Below are 21262 nucleotides of genomic sequence, written 5' to 3'. Positions count from 1 at the left end.
AAAAATTTTTGTAAGTTACCTTTTTACCGACATATCTCAAGAAGCTTAATCTAATGACCTGGATTGTCAAAGACCTTGTGGTTGACCTAGAGAACATGTTGTTGTCATATAAAATCACCACCAACAGGTTAACTTGAAAAGCCTGTCGGAATTGATTTAATCGTAGGGTTCCCCGGCCTCCTCAAGAAAGGATCCAGGCTATCTCGCGATAATCGAAAAAATTGGCGAAGAAAGAAAAAGGTAAGATATGAATTAACGCTTAGAATTAAATTGGAATTAATTGAAGAAAACTGTCAAAATCTGAAGAGAATGCAAGAATTCAAAATTGCAGATGAAAAAATTAATGAAATAAGAAGATGAATTGCCCTTCCCCGTCTCTCAGCCTTCTTAGGCTTTTATTCCCCTAATCTTGTTCGGATAAGATTCTTGTCCCTTATTTTCCTCCAACCTCCCCAACCTCTTCTTATTTTCGAATTGTCCCTTATCCGTTTACTTGTTGACCGCGGGCCTATTTACCAATCTGGACCTTTCTCTGGGCCGTACCCTTTCGGGACTTGGGCTGCGCTCACTTGGGCCAGCCCGGTTGATTTCGGAGGGTACAAATGCCTCCCACAAAATTATTTAGGTAAAATTAACTTGGTATCCGGATAATTTTGTAAAACCCCCACTTCACAAATTTGGGTCCGCGCGTTTAATCGTGTCAGCACCCATCCAGTCTTTCAATCTCTGGAGTTCCCTTTTATGTCTCCTGAGATGCAGTGACCTCACATCCCCCCACTTGGGCGACCAGCGGCGGGGGAACAGCTCCAAGGGTCGTCGGCAACTTTTTTCCACCACGGGGGAAGCTCCGATGTCTAGGCTGAAATCAGGCCCCCAGGCCAGCCATCCTCCCCCGACGCGCTCCGGGAGGGCGACCCCGGCGTCTGGCAGGACTCGATTTGGCCTCGTGCCCTTCGCGAAGGACCGAGACGAGTTTCCTGAGAAAATCTCCGATGCCCTCAGCAGGGGTAAGCTCTTGTTAAGCCAATCTTTGTTTGATTTTAACGTTTTCCCTTCCCGTATATTTCATCTCCCTAGCGGTATTTCAGAATTTAAATATTGGTAGGCTAGATTAGATCCTTTATTCGGGGTGCAATGGCGAGCCTGGGGCGTTTGGAACATGCTGTCTTTATGTATTGAGTTTAACCCAAGCGATAATCTCATGGTCAAATCCCTTATGTGTTTCTTGAACCCCAGCATAAACGCATTTGTATTCTCCTTCGGGATCTTGGCCCCGACTGTGTTGGATATGGTAGCGATTTTAGGTCTCCCTTCGAAAGGGGTAGAGCCTCCTCCATCCCCATCATATAAGGCCGACCGATTACCGATTCTCTTTCCTTATGACAGCAATACCATTGTGATTCAGTTCCTTGCATCAAACATGCTTTCTGGCTCCGTTGATCCTTTGGAGCACAATGCTTTCCGTATGTATTGGTTTAGCAAGTATTTCATTTGTTGCGCGTTGAAAGGATTCATCCGGGAAGTGGAACCGATTGTACATGTTCTTATTTCCGGGGCGGAGATAGATTTAGCCTTGTATTTCCTGGGTTTGCTATATCATGGTATAAATGAATTTATGGGGAAGCTTTTTGTGTCCACTTCCCGTGAACTAGTGAGAGTGGGTCCTCTATGGTTTCTTGAGTTGTGGGTCCGGCTATATTTCCCGAATCTAATTAGCCCGCGCCCTGAACTCCCAATCGGCCCGCTCACAATTTCGGGTCCTCATCTGACGTCGTATTCTCCTGTTCAAGACGATCTCCATTCAATCACCTACTCCCTCTTACACGAGACTGATCGATCCTTAACCGGATTTTGCCCTTTGTCCGGTTTCTTTGCACCTCTTGATTCTTCAATCTCCGTAACTACCAACCTCCCTGGTTCTATGTACTAGAACAAGTGCCTGACCGCTCGAATTTTGATTAGAGGTTTGTCCATGGGATCCCGATATAATCCGTTGCTTGGAGAGGTCTATCAACCTCAGTACTCTGCGCACCAATTTTTCCTAGTTCAAGGGATCCCCCTGTTCGGTTTTCTCCTACCGCCCCTTGGGCTCGAGCCAAAGTCTAGGGTCGGCTCTTGTTGATGATTGGCATTCACTTTGCCTTCTTTCGATGACTGGTGGGCCGATTTTCTAATTCACTCGAACGTGACTGCCTTTCGGCGATCTCTAGTCAAACCGGTTGATGGACATTCGAGTGGTGAGGGGTCGCCTAACGCTGTCTCCGAGGAAGTAGAGGAATTGCCCATGCCCTCAGCTATAGGTATTCTGTTTATTTTCTATTGCGGGACACATAGTCTGGAGACGTATATGACCAATCCATTTTCTTCCCATCACAGGCACACCTCCGTTAACAGGCATCCGATCCATATCACTTTCTGCCATTCGATGTTCCCGAAGGCTAATCTCAAAACCAGCCGTGCCCAGGTCGCGGCCAAAGAGTCCCGCCAAACGACCAGCTCCATCGCCACCTTCCCCTCAGGTAGTTTGAAAACGAGTTTCCCTTATGAAAAGAGGTTCTTATCTCACTGAAATTTTACAGGTTCCTCCCAAGAAGGCGACGCCCTTGTCCTCTATTGTCCCGACGGAATAATCACCTTCGTGGACATCTCTTGCTTAGGTATGCTTCACTTCTCCCTTTTTTTCTTGTACTTATGTGTGGGAAGTATCCTGATAGATTCTTCTTGGTAGATTTTCCATACGGGAATAGGCTCTGAAGCTGTCGTTAAGTCGGCAGAGCGATCTATCTCCCCTCCATCGTCCTTCCAGGTAAGCATTTAAAGATCGACACAGGTTTGCTTCCGTGAACTGTCCTGATCTGGTGTAACCATGTAGCTTTCGCACGTAGCTACGACTCCGGAAAGGGCGGTTGAATCGGCCCGGACTCACTCCCCTGTCTCGATCAGGCCCAAGAATGTCTGGACATCCACCTCTTCACCCGCTCCTTCAGTCCCAAAGGTAGTCCCTGCCAACATTTAGGCATATTTCGCCCAAGTCCTTGTTACCAATGCCTCTGCCCCTTCTAGCCTCGAGGATCTGGATCCGGATCCCTTTGATGTGTATCAATCTGCTCTGCCGGAGGATTCGATCATCTTGGACAGCCTACAGGCATCTGTTCTGACTGCGGCCGCCTCCCTGTCGTTGGATCAGCCTCGTCACAGGCAGTTGGAGGATCTTGCTGACCGCCTGGGGGAAACTTCCGGGCACCTAAAGATGTTGCAGCGTATCCGCAATGCGAATGACAGTAAACTCAAAGAGTTGGCGGCCTTGGAAGCACAAAAGGCTGCCTGCGCTCAGAGCTTTCTAGATGAGAAACAACACACTGAAGATGAGATGGCGTATATAGAGGGCCTTCGTGCTGAGGAAGAAGCTCCACGGGCCGAATTGAGCAGAATTGAGGAGCGATTGAAAGAGATCCCACCAGAGTCAGAAAGGGTGGCTGCAAGTCTTGCTTCCAGGACTGCTCGGAGAATGGAGATGTACGATCAAGCGAGGGCTCTGGATGAGCCCTTGTTTGGACTCTGCGGCCAGAAACTCGTCTTCGAGAACAACTGCCAACGGGCTGAGAGAGGGTTAGAGGAACTGCGTTCGGTGTGGCTTGGCATGATGGCCCTATAGACTTTGTTGCATCCTGAGACTTCGGGGCCAGCCAGCCGACTTCCCATCATGCTGGTCGCTGTGGCTGAGGAGTCATGCACTGCCGATACAGCGCCCGAGCCACCGGCTGTAAGTATATCCGTTGTTGGTATTGGGCTTGTGGACGTCCATGTCACTCATGATGTAGGTCTGAGAGATCCCCCTGTGGGTCAGTAACTTGTTCCGCATTCGTGTAGCTTGAATTGAATCATTCCCTCCCCTTTTTGCTTTTGTCTCTTTTTTAATGATCTGTGATCGGTGGAGGAAATTGTTTTGGTAGATATGAATCCACTGTTGTGTCAGTCTTTCTTTGATGGTAAATCATTTTCTCAATCCAGGTTAACCCCGTGCTGTCTACGGATCAACAATCTTTAATTACGGAAGTACTTTTCCTTCTAACTCCCGAAGGGACGGATAGAATTTCTTAAGATATTTTCCATTAATGAACGTGTTGAACTCCTTTCCCTCGGGTTCCATTAATCTATATGCACCGCCAGTCGTCTTAACTGATATGATGAACGGTCCTTCCCCTGTGGGTGACCATTTCCCAAGTTTCATATCCTTCGGACCCACCAGAAGGATGACCTTCCAAACCATGTCACCTTCCTGGAAGGTGTGGGACCTGACGTGCTTCTGGAAGGCCATTTCTGCCCTTTTTTCTGATGCCACGTATGTTCGAGTGTTTGTAACCTTTCTTCGGGTAAGGCATCGAGCTCCTGAAGCAGTGCTTGATCATTCTCTTCCATTGAGAGTCCGTTCATCCGCAAAGTTCGTAGCGATGGTACCGTAATCTCCAGTGGGAGTACGGCGTCATGTCCGTAAGTTAACCGGTATGGAGTGTTGCCGGTCACTGAAGATTTGGCATTCTGGTATGTTCATAGTGCTTCTTTCAACGTATCATGCTAGCCTTTCGGATTATCTTCCAAAGCTTTTTTGATAATCAAAAGTAACACCTTATTTGTTGCCTTGGCCTGCACGTTAGCTTAGGGGTAGTAAGGAGAAGAATGGAGCAATTGGATCCCATATTGGGCCATGAATGCCTTGACCTTCGCGTCCGTAAATGCGGTACCTTGGTCGGTGGTGATCGTCTTTGGGATGCCGAATATTTGAATAATATTTGTTTTAATAAAGTGTATGACATGGCTCTACTGTACCTTGGTGAGCGGTATGGCCTCCACCCATTTGTAAAGTAGTCGGTAGCCACAAGGATAAACGAATGTCCTTTGGACGATGAGGGGTGGATCTTTCCAATTACATCCATTGCCCACCCCTGAAAGGGCCATGGCTGACGATTGAATGAAGTTCCTCAAAGGGGATTTTTCGAAGTGGTCCGTGGCGTTGACATGCTGGACATCTGCGTGCATAGTCCACGTAGTCTTGCGAGATCCGTGGCCAGAAACAGCCATAGCAGAGTATCGTCCACCTCATTACGGGCCCGGCCCTGTGTGCATCCCCAATGCCTTAGTGGACCTCTGCATGGCCTTCAATGCCTCTTTGTGACCCAAGCAGCGTGCCAGCGTCCCATCCAACCTCCGTCGGTACAACTCCCCATTGATTTGGTTGTATTTCAAGAGCTGATATTGTATAGCTTTCGAGGCGGCCTTCCAGCAAAGGGGTTCACCAGTCCAAGTCTGGTGTGATGATTTATAAACGTTCGAATCCTTGAGGCATGTCTTTCCTTCTGAAACCGGAGGCCCACTGTGCCAAGTCGTTTGCCTCCGCATTCTCATCTCGGGGTATATCTTCTAAGACTACATCTGTGAGCTGCTGCAGGATGTTCTGAACTGCACGAAGATGGATATAGAACTGTGGATCTCTACACCTGAATTCTTTAAGGGCTTGTCGGATAACTAACTGGGAATCCTCTCAGATGACAACCTTCCTGACCTTCGTAATCGTCTTGGGCCAAAAGACAGCCTGTCGTGTCATCCGTCGTGGCTATATATAGTTTCAGCCCCCTTCCGAGGATCGGCAGAATTAACACCGGCGGAGATGTTAGTGCCCGCTTAATCTGGTCTAGAGTTTCCTGCTAGGCAGTCCCCCATTTGAATGTATCCTTCTTCCCGCACAATAATACCAAGAAGGCCTTCATCCTCCCCGCCGCGTTGGTGATGAATCTTCTCAAGAAATTGACCTTCCCCATCAGGTTTTGTAACTCCTTGATGTTGCGGGGAGGTCCAAGGTCTTGGACGGCCTTTGTCTTGTTTTTATCAACTTCGATGCCCTTCTGATGCACCAAAAATCCTAAAAACTTTCTTGTATGTACTCCAAAAGTGCATTTCACCGGGTTCATCTTGAGATCATGCCGCCTCATTCGTGTGAAGACCTTACGAAGGTCCAACAGGTGATGGTCGAAGGCTCGGGACTTAACAACCACGTCATCTATATATACCTCCATGCAAGCACCAATTAGGTCATGAAATATTGCGTTAATCGCCCTCTGGTAGGTTGCTCCGGCATTTTTTAGGCCGAAAGGCATAACTATCAATTTGAAGATTCTGATCGCTGAAGGGCAGTGGAAGGCTGTTTTATGGGTATTCTCTTCGGCCAGATATATCTGGTTGTACCCTGAGTAGCCATCCATGAAGGATAGGACTTCGTATCCTACCATGGAATCTACGAGCATGTCGGCAATTGGGATTACGTACTCGTCTTTTGGTGTCGCCAGATTGAGGTTCCTGAAGTCAATGCAAATACGGATCTTCCTGCTATTCTTCAATACGGGAACGATGTTAGAAATCCATTCCGGGTGTCTGCACGTGTGAATGAACTTAGCTTTAAGGAGACTTTTGTCCTCATCTTTTACCTTTGGCAGCAACTTTGGGTTGAAACGCCTGGGGCCTGCTTATGCAGCCAACACAAAGCCTTAATGGGCAATCGATGCTCCACCAAACTTCTCGATAACCAGGGCATCTCATGGTAGTCCAATGCGAAGCAGTCTCTGAACACACGAATCAAAGCAACCATTCGTTCTTTCGCATCGTCATGCAGTAGGGCGCTGACTCGTGTCATCCGAGGCGCTGTGTCGTCCCCTAGCTTAACTTCTTCCAGGGGATCCTGAGCTTCAAAAGGTGGAGTAGCTCTTCAAATTGGTGACTGAACGTCCTCTTCGTTCGGGTCATAATCAGGCGGTCCAGGGGCCGTTCCTGCCTGCTCGTCGGGCGACGGAATGGCATGGTTTCATGCCTGTATGAATGGGCAGTCGGACATGTCTGCCCTTGCCTCCAAGTCCTGCACAATCAAGTCGTCAATCATGATGACCGTCTGTGTCATCAGGCCGTTCATCGGCCTTCACTTTGATTTAAAACCCTTTCTTGGTTAAATTATATTCTTTCCATATCCCAGCATCCTCTAGCATCATCGATAGTGGGTACACCTCGGGGGAATAATATACGGCTTCCGTAGAATGTACTTCCATAATAGGATCGGTCTCTGCTTCCACCGTCTCAACTTGATTTCCATTCCAAAACATGACTTTCTGGTGGAGGGTCGAGGGCACACATTGAGTAGTAAGGATCCAGTCCCTCCCAAGAATAGCCGAATAGGTTGGCTTTCCCTCGATGACGAAAAAACCATCTGATCCGTCCTAGTTTCGACCGTCACTTTTTCCACTAGAACGACTGCTGCCATATGTGCATTTCCGGTGAAATTGGTCATCCGTAAGGACGTTGGGACAAGATCATTTATGTTTTTCCCAATTTTCCGCAAAGTGGACAGGGTCATGACGTTAACGGATGCTCCTCCATCGATCAGGACTTTGCTGACCGTCTTCCCATCGAGATGGACGGTAAGGAATAATGGCTTCAAGTGATGTGTATTCTTGTCTGATAATTTCTAGAAAATCACTGGTTCCGGAACTCCTCCCGGAACGTTAAACTCATGTTCTACCCAATACAATGGACCAATTTATTCCAGTAGAACATCTCCCTGGAATAGTCAGGCTGGGACGGAGGCGCTTCAAATTCTCGAGGTAATACGCCCACTGTGCTAACCTCGAGATCGCCTTCATGTTGTTCGAGGTCTTCGTCGCAGATGATAATGTCTAAGGTGGTCTGTGATGCTCCATCGCAAGTAAGGGCTTCGATCCTTGGTTCATCCTTAGGAATCTAATCCCCCCCAAGCATCACCGTAAAATGCGGTTCCTTGGGATATTCGACCCTCGAGAGAACTCCTTTCGGTCTCTACTCCCTCCGGGACTGGATACGATAGCGTAGGTCCTAACGGCCGGGATTCAGTCTTTCAGTGTTAGTCCCTTCTGAGTTCTGGTGTTGCTGCTTGTTATCTCCGCCTTCGTAGTAGGCAGCTTGTTGCCCCCCAGCCTGATGTTCCTGGAAGAGGCGAGCGGCCAGGCGCCGTCACTGCGCCCTCCTTTTTTCGGTTTTGGTGGGGATCTGGTTCATTTGTTCCTTTCGATTCCTTGTCCAACTTCCGTCGTTTGGGGCCTTCCCCGGGATTCGGGGGCGTGATTACCACTTGGTCCACGGAAGTTACTCGCCAAACCTCCCCCTTTTTTCAAAACTTACTTCCGTGACCATATTTTTTGGAGAAAGTCTATCCCATACCGAACTTCTCTTTGGCGGTTTGATCGACCTTCCCAGCCGTTCGAACATGGGTTTTTTGAAACCTGCCCCCCTATGGTTTGTCCGAGAAACTATACTTGATCTTCCAAATCTAGATGGGCGCACTCCAAAAATGTTGATCGGCGCCGGAAACGGCTCCGTATCCACTTTCATATCAGATTTTTTGGCCAGCTTAAGGCGGCCTTCTTTGATTTCCTTCTGAACGGTATTTCAGAAAGCAATACAGTTGCCAATCTGATGACCATATACTCCATGCCATTTACAAAATGATTTTCCATTCAGTTTCTCTTCGGTTGGCATCTTGTGACCTTCCTTAAGTCGGAGCTCGTTGTCTTACAGCAGGTGTTCTAAGATCTGTTATGTCTTTGCGATGTCGAACGAATAAAATATCTTCGGATTCATATCTTTCCGTCGAGGCGGCTTAAGATCCAGGCATGTATATGCCTTCCCTTGTGTTATTTTTGCCAAGAAGGTCTCCTCTCATTCTTCATCCTCCTCGGTAGCCTCTTCTTGGGCGAAAACGCAATGATTCGTACCCCGAAACTTCTGATTCCGAACTGCCTAGGCCTATCTCACGAGTTGTTCGGCCTTCACAGGCTTGGACGTCAACTGCCGGAAATCATGATACTCTTGGACAGTGAGTTTATCCCGTAATTGATGAGTCATGTTGTTGATAGCCATGTTTACCACCTGATTCTCTGGTATACGAACCTGGCACCTGGTTTCCGATCTCCTGAAGCGTTCCAAAAACTGCTCAACGGATTCATCCCCCCGCTGATGTAAGTTGGTCAAGTCCAAGACAGTCACTTCTGGGAGCGGGTTGTAAAATCGCTCGTGGAAGGCTCTTTCCATATCTGCCCAAGTGCGGATAGAATTTGGGGGTAATGAGGTATACCAGGAAAATGCAGGGCCTGTAACGGACAAAGAAAAGAGTTGGAGCTTGTACCAGTCGTTATTCCGTACTCTCCTCCACATTGAGCCGTAAATCGGCTAATGTGCTCGATCGTGGAGCGGGAATCCTCCCCTAAGAACAATACGAACTCAGGGAATCGAGCGTTGCGAGACAACGGGTGATCCAAAGGGATATATCCTGGAAAAGGCCGTTGCTAATGAGGTCTGGCCGGTAAACGGATAGGATCACCGTAAATCCTCCGTATTGCATCCTCTTTCGCCTCAGGATTCAGGAGTGGCGGCAGCATTACTTTTGCCTGCCCCCAAGCTACTCTTGAGGTGCTTGGATGGGCGGCGGATTCCGGATCGCCGGCTGCGGAGGGGCTTGAAAAATAGGTTCCCTTGCGGGAGGCAAAATCTATAGGCTTCTGCGGCTTCTCTTACCGCCGGGGTCTGCTGTACTGGGAAATTTCCGGGGGCTGCCTGGGTAATGAATTCGAAATTTCACTGCGTCCCAAAGCCAGCGGCAAACAGACCCTCCGTAGTGCTAGCTTGCCCCCCAGCGCAATGGGATGCGGCTGGGGCAATCCCCCCTAGCCCCCAGGCCGTCCCCGAAGAGACTGAAGCGAATGAAAGTGTTGGGGTCGCTGACAGTCCTGGCCCCCAAGGGTTGTCGGTTCCTTGTCCAGCCGTTGAATATCTATGGAGTACCGGGACGGGAGGCGGAGCATTTAACAAAACTCCAGTCGATGAAGAACTCGGGTGCCAACACGGGGCAGATGGTACTGACCCGAAGGTCATGCCAAACCCTCCTGCCTGGGACGGCCCAGCAAAAGTCTGCCCAGTCGTTGCGCTGGATTCTCCAAGCTTCTGGACGGTGGTCGGGGTTCTCTAAATCCATTATTGCCGAGGATCGTGACGTGACCATAGTTGAGCACCTGAGGAGCTGCCCCAGAATTAGCCGAAAGGATGGGATTCGGCCAGATTTCGGGCGGATTGGGGCCAATTACGGGAGCCTTGCCCTTTTGAGTTTCCTCCTCCTGGAGCAGAGCGAATTCCGTTCGTATGGCTGGTTTGTGTACGTCAGTGATATATTTAGACAATTCTAGAGCGGATTCATGGAGAGAATATTGAATTTCTCCGCAAATTTGTTCACTGAGGACGATGGCCGGGAGGCTGATGATAGGATCGAACTTCCCAGCCGCTGCAGAGGCTTCATTTCGTGGAGCAGCCTTCTGCGCGGGATATGATAACGAATCGCCGATGGTTTCCTTGTCCTTCGACATCTCCATGGTCGTCGGCAGCGTCAATTTTCTCTTTCGAAGTTGCATGCAAAAGTCATGAGACATCGGTGTCCCACTGGGCGTGCCAATCCGTTGTCGTCAAAAAATCGCCACCGACGGCTTAATCAAAAAAGCCTGTTGGAATTGATTTAATTATAGGGTTCCCCGGCCTCCTCAAGAAAAGATCCGGGCTATCTCGCAATAACCGAAAAATTGGGGAAGAAAGAAGAAGGTAAGATAGGAATTGCGCTGAAAATTAAATTGGAATTAACTGAAGAAAACTATCAAAATCTGAAAAGAATGTAAGAATTCAAAATTGCAGAGGAAAAAATTAATGAAAGAAGAAGATGAATTGCCCTCCCCCGTCTCTCAGCCTTCTTAGGCTTTTATTCCCCTAATCTTGTTCGGATAAGATTTTTGTCCCTTATTTTCCTCCAACGTCCCCAACCTCTTCTTGTTTGCGAATTGTGCCTTATACATTTACTTGTTGACCGCGGGCCTATTTACCAATCTGGACCTTTCTCTGGGCCGTACCCTCTCGGGACTTGGGCTGCTCTCACTTGGGCCTGCCCGGTTGATTTCGGAGTGTACACATGTATGTCGCTCATCTCCGTGCAAGCACCCAACTCTTGTAGAGATATATATATATATATATATCAAGGTTAAAATAGGTGAAAGAAAAGCTAAGTAGGTTTATAAACATGTTATGTTTTGTTGTTTAAGCTTAATGTAATTTTGGGCTTCAACGCAAGCCTAAAAGATCATTCTATGGAAACAACCATACAATTTAAAGAAACTCTCACAATAATTTTCAGGAACAGAATGTTTCCTTGAAAAACAACTACAAGATCATCGATGAAAGTTGACAAAAATATTTATTAAAGCGGCGAAAGATACAAATGCCTGGCATAGGGAGAGATATCATATTTAGCTAGAGAGAAAGACGAGACAACAATAACTCTTCAACTATACGAAGACTACTTATATATAGAAATCATGGGCAGTCTAGATCAAACCATTAGATCGTACGGTGAATATTAAAGGTTGCAAAGTCATTGGGCTCTATGGTTCGGGAAACGTCTTGGGCCATTTCATTTATATATGTAAATTTAATATTCATATATTTAAATATGGTTGTAGTAAAATCTAAAACATGTAATCAATACCCCGAAAATAATCAAGAACTTGATCCTCATATTCATTTGTACATTCATCTCCTTGCAAGAAACCAACTCTTGTAAATCTATATCTCTAGGTTAAAATAGGTGAAAAGAAACCTTAGTCGGTTTATAAACGGGTTATGTTTTTGTTGTATAAGCTTAACGTAATTTTGGGCTTCAAGGCTAGCCTAAAGATCGTTCAATGCAAACAACCATACAATTTATGAAAAAATCTCACAATAATTCGCATAAACAAAATGTTTCCTAGAAAAAAGACTACAAGACTGCCGATAAAACCTTACAAAAAATTTATTGAAAGCGGTCAGAGACACAAATGCACGACAGAGAGAGAGAATATCCTAGCTAGCTAGAGAGTCTGACGATGCAACAATAACTCTATAATTATTCGAAGGCTACTTATACATAGAAAATATAGACGGTCTAGATCACACCCTTAGATCGTACGGTGAATATTTAAGGTTACAAAGTCATTGGGCTCTACTATTTGGGCATCGTCTTGTGTCATTTCTTTTATATATGAATATAATAAACATTTATATATTAAAATATGGTTGTAGTAAAATTTAAAACAAGTAAATAATACCTCGAAGATAATCCAGAACTTGATCCCCATATTCATTATTACGTTAAATGTGCACGCGCACGAGACAATTTAAAAATTAAGATCACCCATAAAAACATAAAACTCAAAATCATCGGAGCTAAACTGGAAGGAGATAAATACAAAAGTGTTATTTGGAAAATAAGTTTGTAATCTAAAAATATGTGTTAGTTACCTTTGTACCAACACATATGAAGCAGCTTAATCTAATGACCTGGATGATCAGAAACCTTGCGGTCGACCAACAGAACATGTATGTCACTCATCTGCTTGAAAGCGCCCAACTCTTGTAGATCTATATCTCTAGAATAAAATGAGTGAAAGGAATGCTAAGTCGGTTTATAAACGGGTCACGTTTTTGTTGTTTAAGCTTAATGTAATTTTTGGTTTCAAGGGAAGCCTACAAGATCGTTGAATGGGAACAACCACACAACTTACGAAAATCTCCCGCAATAATTAGCAGGAACAAAAATGTTTCCTAGAAAAACATCTACAAGACCGCAGATTAAACATTACAAAAATATTTATTCAAAGCGGCTAGAGACACAAATGCATGACATAGAGAGAATATCCAAGCTAACTAGAGAGAAAGATGACGCAACAATAGCTCTACAATTATACCAAGGTTACGTATATAGAGAAATAATGGGCAGTCTAAATCAAGCACTTAGATCGTACGGTTAATATTGAAGGTTGCAAAGTCATTTGGCTCTATGGTTCGGGCCATGTCTCGGGCTATTTCTTTTATATATGTATAAATTAAATATGGCTGTGGTAAAATTTAAAACAAGTAAAAATACTCCTAAGATAATCCAGAACTTGATCCTCATATTCATTTGTACATTGCATGCGCACACGTACAGGGTCAACACGATGGTTCAATTTAAAACTTAATATCACCACATAAAAAAATAAATCTCAAAATCATCGGAGCTGAAATGGCAAGAGATAAATTCAAAAGTGTCTTTTTGCAACAGAGTTTGTAATATAAAAAATATGTGTTTGTTACCTTTGTACTGACACATCTCAAGCAGCTTAATCTAATGACCTAGTGGTCAGAGACCTTGTGGTCAACCAAGAGAACTTCTATGTCGTTCATCACCTTGCAAGCACCCAACTCTTGTAGAACTATATCTCTAGGTTAAACTAAGTGAAAGGAAAGCTAAGTTGGTGTATAAACAGGTTATATTTTTGTCGTATATGCGTAACGTAATTTTTGGCTTCATAGCAAGCCTACAAGATCGTTCAATGCAAAACAACCACACAATTTATGGAAATCTCTCACAATAATTAGCGGCAACAAAATCTTTCCCCGAAAAACAACTACAAGACCGCAGATGAAACATTACAAAATTATTTATTGTAAGCGGCTAGAGACAAGATTGCATGACATAGAGAGAATATCCAAGCTAGCGAGAGAGAAAGACGACACAAAAATAGCTCTAAAATTATACAAAGTTACCTATACATAGAAATAATGGGAAATCTAGATAAAACCCTTAGATCCTACGGTAAATATTAAAGGTTGCAAAGTCATATTTGGTTTTGTGTTTCGGGCCACGTCTTGGGCCGTTTCTTTTATATATGTATATAAATTAAATATTCATATATTTAAATATTGCTGTAGTAAAATTTAAAACAAGTAAACAACACCCCTAAGATAATCAAGAACTTGATCCTCATATTCATTTGTATATTGCATGCGCACGCACACGCGCACGAAATCAACACGATGATTCAATTTAAAACTTAGCATCACCACATAAAAACAATAAAAATCAAAATCATCGGAGCTGAAATGGCTTGAGATAAATACAAAAGTGTTTTTTGGCAATAGAGTTTGTAATATAGAAATATGTATTAGCTATCTTTGTACCGACTCAACTCAAGCAGCTTAATCTAATGACCTTGATGGTCAGAGACCTTGTGCTCAACCAAGAGAAAATGTATGTCGCTCGTCTCTGTGCAAGCACCCAACTCCTGTAGATTTATATCACTAGGTTAAAAGAGGTCAAAGGGAAGCTATGTCGGTTTATAAATGGGTTACGTTTATGTTATATAAGCTTAACGTAATTTTGGGCTTCAAAGCAAGCTGACAAGATTGTTCAATGCAAATAACCACACAATTTACGGAAATCTCTCACAATACTTTGTAGGAACAAAATCTTTCCTAGAAAAACAACTACAAGACCGCCAATAAAACCTTACAAAAATTTATATTGAAAGCGGCCGGAAACACAAATGCACAACATAGGGAAAGAATATCCTAGCTAGCTAGAGAGAAAGACAACACACCATTAACTCTACTATTATACAAAGGCTACTAATGCATCGAAATGATGGGCGCTTTAGATCAAACCCTTAGATCGTGCGTTGAATATTAAAGCTTGGAAAGTCATTGGCCTGTGTGATTCAGCCCACGTCTTGGGCCATTTCTTGTATATAATAAATTAAATATTCATATATTTAAATATGGTTTTAGTAAAATTTAAAACAAGCAAACAATACCCCGAAGATAATACAGACTTGATCCTTATAGTCATTTGTATATTGCACGTGCACGCGAACAAGATCAACACGATGATTCAACATAAAACTTAAGATCACCACATAAAAACAATAAAATAAAAATCATCGGAGCTAAAACGGCAGGAGATAGATACAGAAGTGTTTGTTGGCAAAAATGTTCATAATATAAAAATACGTGTTAGTTAACTTTGTACCGACACATCTCAAGAAGCTTAATCTAATGACCTGGATGGTCAGAGACCTTGTGGTCGACCAAGAGAACATGTAAGCACCCAACTCTTGTAGATCTATATCTCTAGGTTAAAATAGGTGAACAGAAAGCTAAGTCGGTTTATAAACAGATTATGTTTTTGTTGTTTAAGCTTAACGTAATTTACAGGTTCAAGGCAAGCCTACAAGATCGTTCAATGCCAACAACCACACAATGTACAGAAAATTCTCACAATAATTTGCAGGAACAAAACGTTTTCTAGAAAAACAACTACAAGACCACAACTGAGACCTTACACAAATATTTATTGAAAGAAGCCATAGACACAAATACACGATATACAGAGAGAATATCCAAGCTAGCTAAAGAAAAAGACGACGCAACAATATATCTACAATTATATGAAGGCTACTTATACATAGAAATGATGGGCAGTCTAGATCAAACCCGTAGATCGTACGGTGAATATTAAAGGTACAAAGTCATTGGGCTCTATGGTTCGGGCCACATCTTGGGCCACTTCTTTTATATTTGTATAAATTAAATATTCATATATTTAAATATAGTTGTAGTAAAATCTAAAACAAGTAAACAATACCTCGAAGATAATTCAAAACTTGATCCTCATATTCATTTGTAGATTGCACGCGCGCGCGCACAAGATCAACACGATGGTTCAATTTAAGAACTAAGATCACCACATAAAAATAATAAAGCTCAAAGTCATTGAAGCAAAAATGGCAGGAGATAAATACAAAAGTGTTTTCTTGCAAAACTGTTTGTAATATAAAAATATGTGTTAGTTACCTTTGTACTGACACATTTCAAGCAGCTTAATCTAATCACCCAGATGGTCAGAGACCTTGTGGTCGACCCATAGAACATGTATGTCGCTCATTTCCGTGCAAGCAACAAGCTCTTGTATATTAATATCTCTTGGTTAAAATAGGTGACAGGAAAGCTAAGTCAGTTTATAAACGGGTTAAGTTATTGTTGTTTAAGTTTACCGTAATTTTGTGCTTCAATGCAAGCCTACCAGATCGTTCAACGCAAACAACCACAAAATTTATGGAAAACTCTCAGACAATAATTCACGGGAACAAAATGTTTCTGAGAAAAACAACTACAAGACCACCGATGAAACCTTACAAAAAAAATTATTGAAAGAAGCCATAGACACAAATGCACGACATATAGACAGAATATCCGAGCTAGCTAGAGAAAAAGACGATGCAATAATAAATCTACAACCATACGAAGGCTGCTTATACATAGAAATGATGGGTGGTCTAGATCAAACACTTAGATCGTACGGTGAATATTAATGGTTGCAAAGTCATTGGGCTCTATGGTTTGGGCCACGTCATTGGCCACTTCTTTTATATATGTATAAATTAAAAATTCATATATTTAAATATAGTTGTAGTAAAATCTAAAACAAGTTAAAAATATCCGAAGATAATTCAGAACTTGATCCTCATATTCATTTCTACGTTGCACACGCACGCGCACGAGATCAACACGATGGTTCAATTTAAAACTAAACATCCCCACGTAAAAACAATAAAACTCAAAATCATCGGAGCTGAAATGGCAGGAGATAAATACAAAAGTGTTTTTTGGAACCAGTGTTTGTAATATAAAAATATGTGTTAGCTACCTTTGTACCAACGCATCTCAACCAGCTTAATCTAATTACCTGGTTGGTCAAAGACCTTGTGCTCGACCAAGAGAACATGTATGTCGCTCTTCTCCGTGCAAGATCCCAACTCTTGTAGATCTATTATAGGTTAAAATAGGTGAAAGGAAAGCTATATGTGTTTATAAATGGGTTACGTGTTTGTTGTAAAAGCTTAATGTAATTTTGGTCTTCAAGGCAAGCCGACAAGGTCGTTCAATTGAAACAAGCATACAATTTATTGAAATCTCTCACAATACTTTGCAGGAAAAAAAAATGCTTCCTAGAAAAACAACTATAAGACCGCCGATGAAACCTTACAAAAATATTTATTGAAAGCAGACAGAGACACAAATGCATAGCATAGGGAGAGAATATCCTAGCTAGCTAGAGAGAAAGACGACGCACCAATAACTCTACAACTATACGATGGCTAAGTATACATAGAAATGATGGGCAGGCTAAATCAAACATTTAGATCATACGATGAATATTAAAGGTTGCAAAGTCATTGGGGGGCCACGTCTTGGGCCACTTCTTTTATATATTTATAAATTAAATATTCATATATTTAAATATAGTTGCAGTAAAATTTTAAAACAAGTAAACAATACCCCAAAAATAATTCCGAACTTGATTCTCATATTCATTTGTACATTGCACGTGCACGCGTACGAGATCAACACGATGGTTCAATTTAAAACTTAAGATCACAACATAAAAATAAAAATAAAACACAAAGTTATTGGAGAAAAAATGGCTGGAGAGGAATAAAAAAGTGTTTTTTGGCAAAAATGTTTGTAATATAAAAATATGTGTTAGTTACCTTTGTGCTCGACCAAGAGAACATGTATGTCGCTCACTTCCGTGCAAGCACCCAACTCTTGTAAACGGGTTATGTTTTTGTTGTTTAAGCTTAACATAATTTTGGACTTAAGACAAGCCTACAAGATCGTTCGCAAACAATTACACAATTTACGGAAAACTCTCACAATAATTCGCGGGAACAAAATGTTTCCGAGAAAGACAACTGCAAGACCACCGATGAAACCTTACAAAAATATTTATTGAAAGCGTCCAGAGACACAAATGCACAACATAGATAGAAAATATCCTAGCTAGCTAGAGTGAAAGACGACACAACAATAACTCTACAATTATACGAAGACTAATACATACAATGATTAGCGGTCTAGATCAAACCCTTAGATCGTACAGTGAATATTTAAATATGGTTGTAGTAAAATTTAAAACAAATAAATAATGCTCCAAGGAAAATAAAGAACTTGATCATCATATTGGTTGTACATTGCACTCGCACGCGCACGAGATCAACACAATGGTTCAACTTAAAACTTAAGATCACCACATAAAAACAATAGAACTCAAAATCATTGGAGCTAAAAAGGCAGAAGATTAACACAAAAGTATTTTTTGGCAAAAATATTTGTAATATAAAAATATATGTTAGTTACCTTTGTACAGACACATGTCAAGCAGCTTAATCTAATGACCTGGATGGTCAGAGACCTTGTGGTCCACCAAGAGAACATGTATGTCACTCATCTCCGTGCAAGCACCCAACTCTTGTAGATCTATATCTCTAGGTTAAAATACCTTAAAGGAAAACCAAGTCAATTTATAAACGGGTTATGTTTTTGTTGTTAAAGCTTAACGTAATTTTGAGCTTCGAGGCAAGCCTAAAAGATCGTTCGATGCAAACAACCACAATTTACGGAAAACTCTGAAAATAAATCACGGCAACAAAATCTCTCCTAGAAAAACCTTACAAAAATATTTATTGAAAGCATCCAAACACACAAATGCACGACATAGAGAGTGAATATCCTAGCTAGCTAAAGTAAAAGACGACGCAACAATAACTCTACAATTATACCAAGACTAATACATCAAAATGATGGGCGGTTTAGATCAGACCCTTAGATAGTACGGTTTATATTAAAGGATGAAAAGTTATTGGGCTATATGGTTCGGGAAACGTTTTGGGCCATTTCTTTTATATATGTATAAATTAAATATTTATATATTTAAATCTGGCTGTAGTAAATTTTAAAAAAGTAAACAATGCTCCAAAGATAATCCAGAACTTGATCCTCATATTCATTTGTACACTGCATGCGCACACGCACGAGATCAACACAATGATTCAACTTAAAACTTAAGATCACCACATCAAAACAATAAAACTCAAAATCATCGGAGCTAAAATGGCAGAAGATAAATACAAAAGTATTTTTTGGCAAAAAAGTTTGTAATACAAAAATGTGTTCGTTACCTTTGTACAGACAAATCTCAAGCAGCTTAATCTAATGAGCTCGATGGTCAAAGACCTTGTGGTCGACCAAGAGAACATCTATGTCGCTCATCTCCGTGCAAGCACCCAACTCTTGTAGATATATATCTCTAGGTTAAAATAGATGAAAGGAAAACTAAGTTAGTTTATAAACGGGTTATGTTTTTGTTGTTTAACCTAAACAAAATTTTTGGCTTGAAGGCAAGCCTACAAGATCGTTCAATGCATACAACCACTCAATTTACGGAAACTCTCACAATAACTCGCGGGAACCAAATGTTTCCTAGAAAAACAACTACAAGACCACCGATAAAACCTTACAAAAATATTTATTGAAAGAATATCTTAGCTAGCTAGAGTGAAAGACGATGCAACAATAACTCTACAATTATACGAAGACTAATACATAAAAATGATGGCCCATCTAAATCAAACCCTTAGATCCTACGGTGAATATTAAAGGTTGAAAAGTCATTGGGCTCTATGGTACGGGCCACGTTTTGGGCCATTTCTTTTATATACGTGTAAATTAGCTATTTATATATTTAAATATGGTTGTAGTAAAATTTAAAAAAACTAAACAATGCCATGAAAAAAATCCTGAACTTGGTCCTCATATTCATTTGTACATTGCACAAGCACGCGCAAGCGCACGAGATCAACACAATGGTTCAACTTAAAACTTAAGATCACCACATAAAAGTAATAAAACTCAAAATCATCGGAGCTAAAATGGCAAGACATAAACACAAAAGTATTTTTTTGAAAAAATTTTTGTTATATGAAAAAAAATCTTAGTATACCTTTGTACCGACACATCTCAAGCAGCTTAATCTATTGACCTGGATGGTCAGAGACCTTGTGGTCGACCAAGAGAACATGTATGTCACTCATCTCCATGGAAGCACCCAACTCTAGTAGATCTATATCCCTAGGTTAAAATAGGTGAAAGAAAAGCTAAGTCGGTTTATAAACGGGTTATGCTTTTATTGTTTAAGCTTAGCGTAATTTTGGGCTTCAAGGCAAGCCTACAAGATCGTTCAATGCAAAAAACCACATGATTTACGGAAATCTCTCACAATGTTTCCTAGAAAAAAACTACAAGACCGCCGGTGAAATTTTACAAAATATTTATTAGCAGCCAGAGACACAAATGCACGACTTAGAGAGAGAATATCCTCTCTAGCTGTGGAGAAAGAAGACGCAAAAATAACTTTACAACTATATGAAGGCTATTTATACATAGAAATGATGCGTGGTCTAGATCAAACCCTTAGATCGTATGGTGAATATTAAAGGTTGCAAAGTCGTTGGGCTCTATGGTTCGGGCCACATCTTGGGTCATGTCTTTTATATATATATATATATATATACATATATATAAATTAAATATTGATATATTTAAATATGGATGTACTAATATTTAAAACAAGTAAAGATTACCCCGAAAATAATTCAGAACTTGATCCTCGTATTTATTTGTACATTGCACGCAAACGTGCACGAGATCAACACGATGGTTCAAAACTTAAGATCACCACATAAAACAATAAAACTAAAAACCATCGGAGTTAAAGTTGCAGGAGAGAAATACAAAAGTGTTTTTTGGCAAAAATGTTTGTAGTATAAAAATATGTGTTAGTTAACTTTGTTCCAACACATCTCAAGTAGCTTAATCTAATGACATGGATGGTCATCAGAGACATTGTGGTCGACCAACAAAACATGTATGTCGCTCACCTCCTTGCAAGCACCCAACTCTTGTACATCTATATCTCTAGGTTAGAATAGGTGAAAAGAAAGCTAAATCGGTTATTAAACAGGTTATGTTTTTTTTTTTTTGTTGTTGTTGTTTAAGCTTATCGTAATTTTGGCATTCAAGGCAAGCCTACAAGATCGTTCAATGCAAAAAACCACACAATTTACGGAAAACTCTCACAATAAGTCACGGGAACAAAATGTTTTCTATAAAAACAACTACAAAACCGCCGATGAAACCTAACAAAAATATTTATTGACAGCAGCCAGAGTCACAAATGCACAACTTAGACAGAAAATATCCTAGCTAGCTAGAGTGAAAGACGACACAACAATAACTCTACAATTATACGAAGACTAATAAATACAATGATGAGCGGTCTAGGTCAAACCCTTAGGTCGTACGGAGAATATTAAAGGTTGCAAAGTCATTGGGCTCTATGGTTCGGGCCATGTCTTGGGCCATTTCTTTCGTATATGTATAAATTAAATATTCATATATTTAAATATGCATGTAGTAATATTTAAATAAAGTAAACAAACACTAAAATAAAATACAGAAA

General features: G+C 41.6%; 1 protein-coding gene across 4 annotated transcripts; it reads left to right on the top strand.

Moving 5' to 3' along the window:
* The first annotated feature begins 730 nt into the window (after window positions 1-730).
* On the top strand, window positions 731-4028 carry LOC127255252 (uncharacterized). 4 transcript variants are annotated; one of them, XM_051280720.1, is made up of 7 exons: window positions 731-1007; window positions 1965-2300; window positions 2377-2519; window positions 2580-2657; window positions 2729-2806; window positions 2873-2995; window positions 3064-4028. In XM_051280720.1, the coding sequence occupies exons 6-7, from the start codon at window positions 2952-2954 to the stop codon at window positions 3653-3655; spliced, it is 636 nt and encodes a 211-aa protein (XP_051136677.1). In that variant the 5' UTR covers window positions 731-1007; window positions 1965-2300; window positions 2377-2519; window positions 2580-2657; window positions 2729-2806; window positions 2873-2951; the 3' UTR covers window positions 3656-4028. The 4 variants fall into 4 exon arrangements, 3 of the variants coding, with proteins under 3 accessions (XP_051136677.1, XP_051136678.1, XP_051136679.1); XR_007839596.1 differs by having other exon boundaries at window positions 1237-2300; window positions 2873-4028; XM_051280721.1 differs by lacking the exon at window positions 1965-2300.
* Window positions 4029-21262: the final 17234 nt, after the last annotated feature.

This window comes from Andrographis paniculata, unplaced genomic scaffold, assembly GCF_009805555.1.
Source record: "Andrographis paniculata isolate CXL003 unplaced genomic scaffold, ASM980555v1 Contig53END, whole genome shotgun sequence".
NCBI lineage: Eukaryota > Viridiplantae > Streptophyta > Magnoliopsida > Lamiales > Acanthaceae > Andrographis > Andrographis paniculata.
Note: the sequence above shows the minus strand (reverse complement) of the source record. Positions and strands in the feature narration are given on the sequence as shown.

What these genes read in the sequence shown, in the direction of transcription:
- LOC127255252 (XM_051280722.1), top strand. Translation starts at nt 2,952, where the DNA reads ATGTCTGGACATCCACCTCTTCACCCGCTCCTTCAGTCCCAAAG. An exon ending in CCGCTCCTTCAGTCCCAAAG is followed by an intron (nt 2,996 to 3,063) that starts GTAGTCCCTGCC and finishes TGCCCCTTCTAG; the next exon opens with CCTCGAGGATCTGGATCCGG.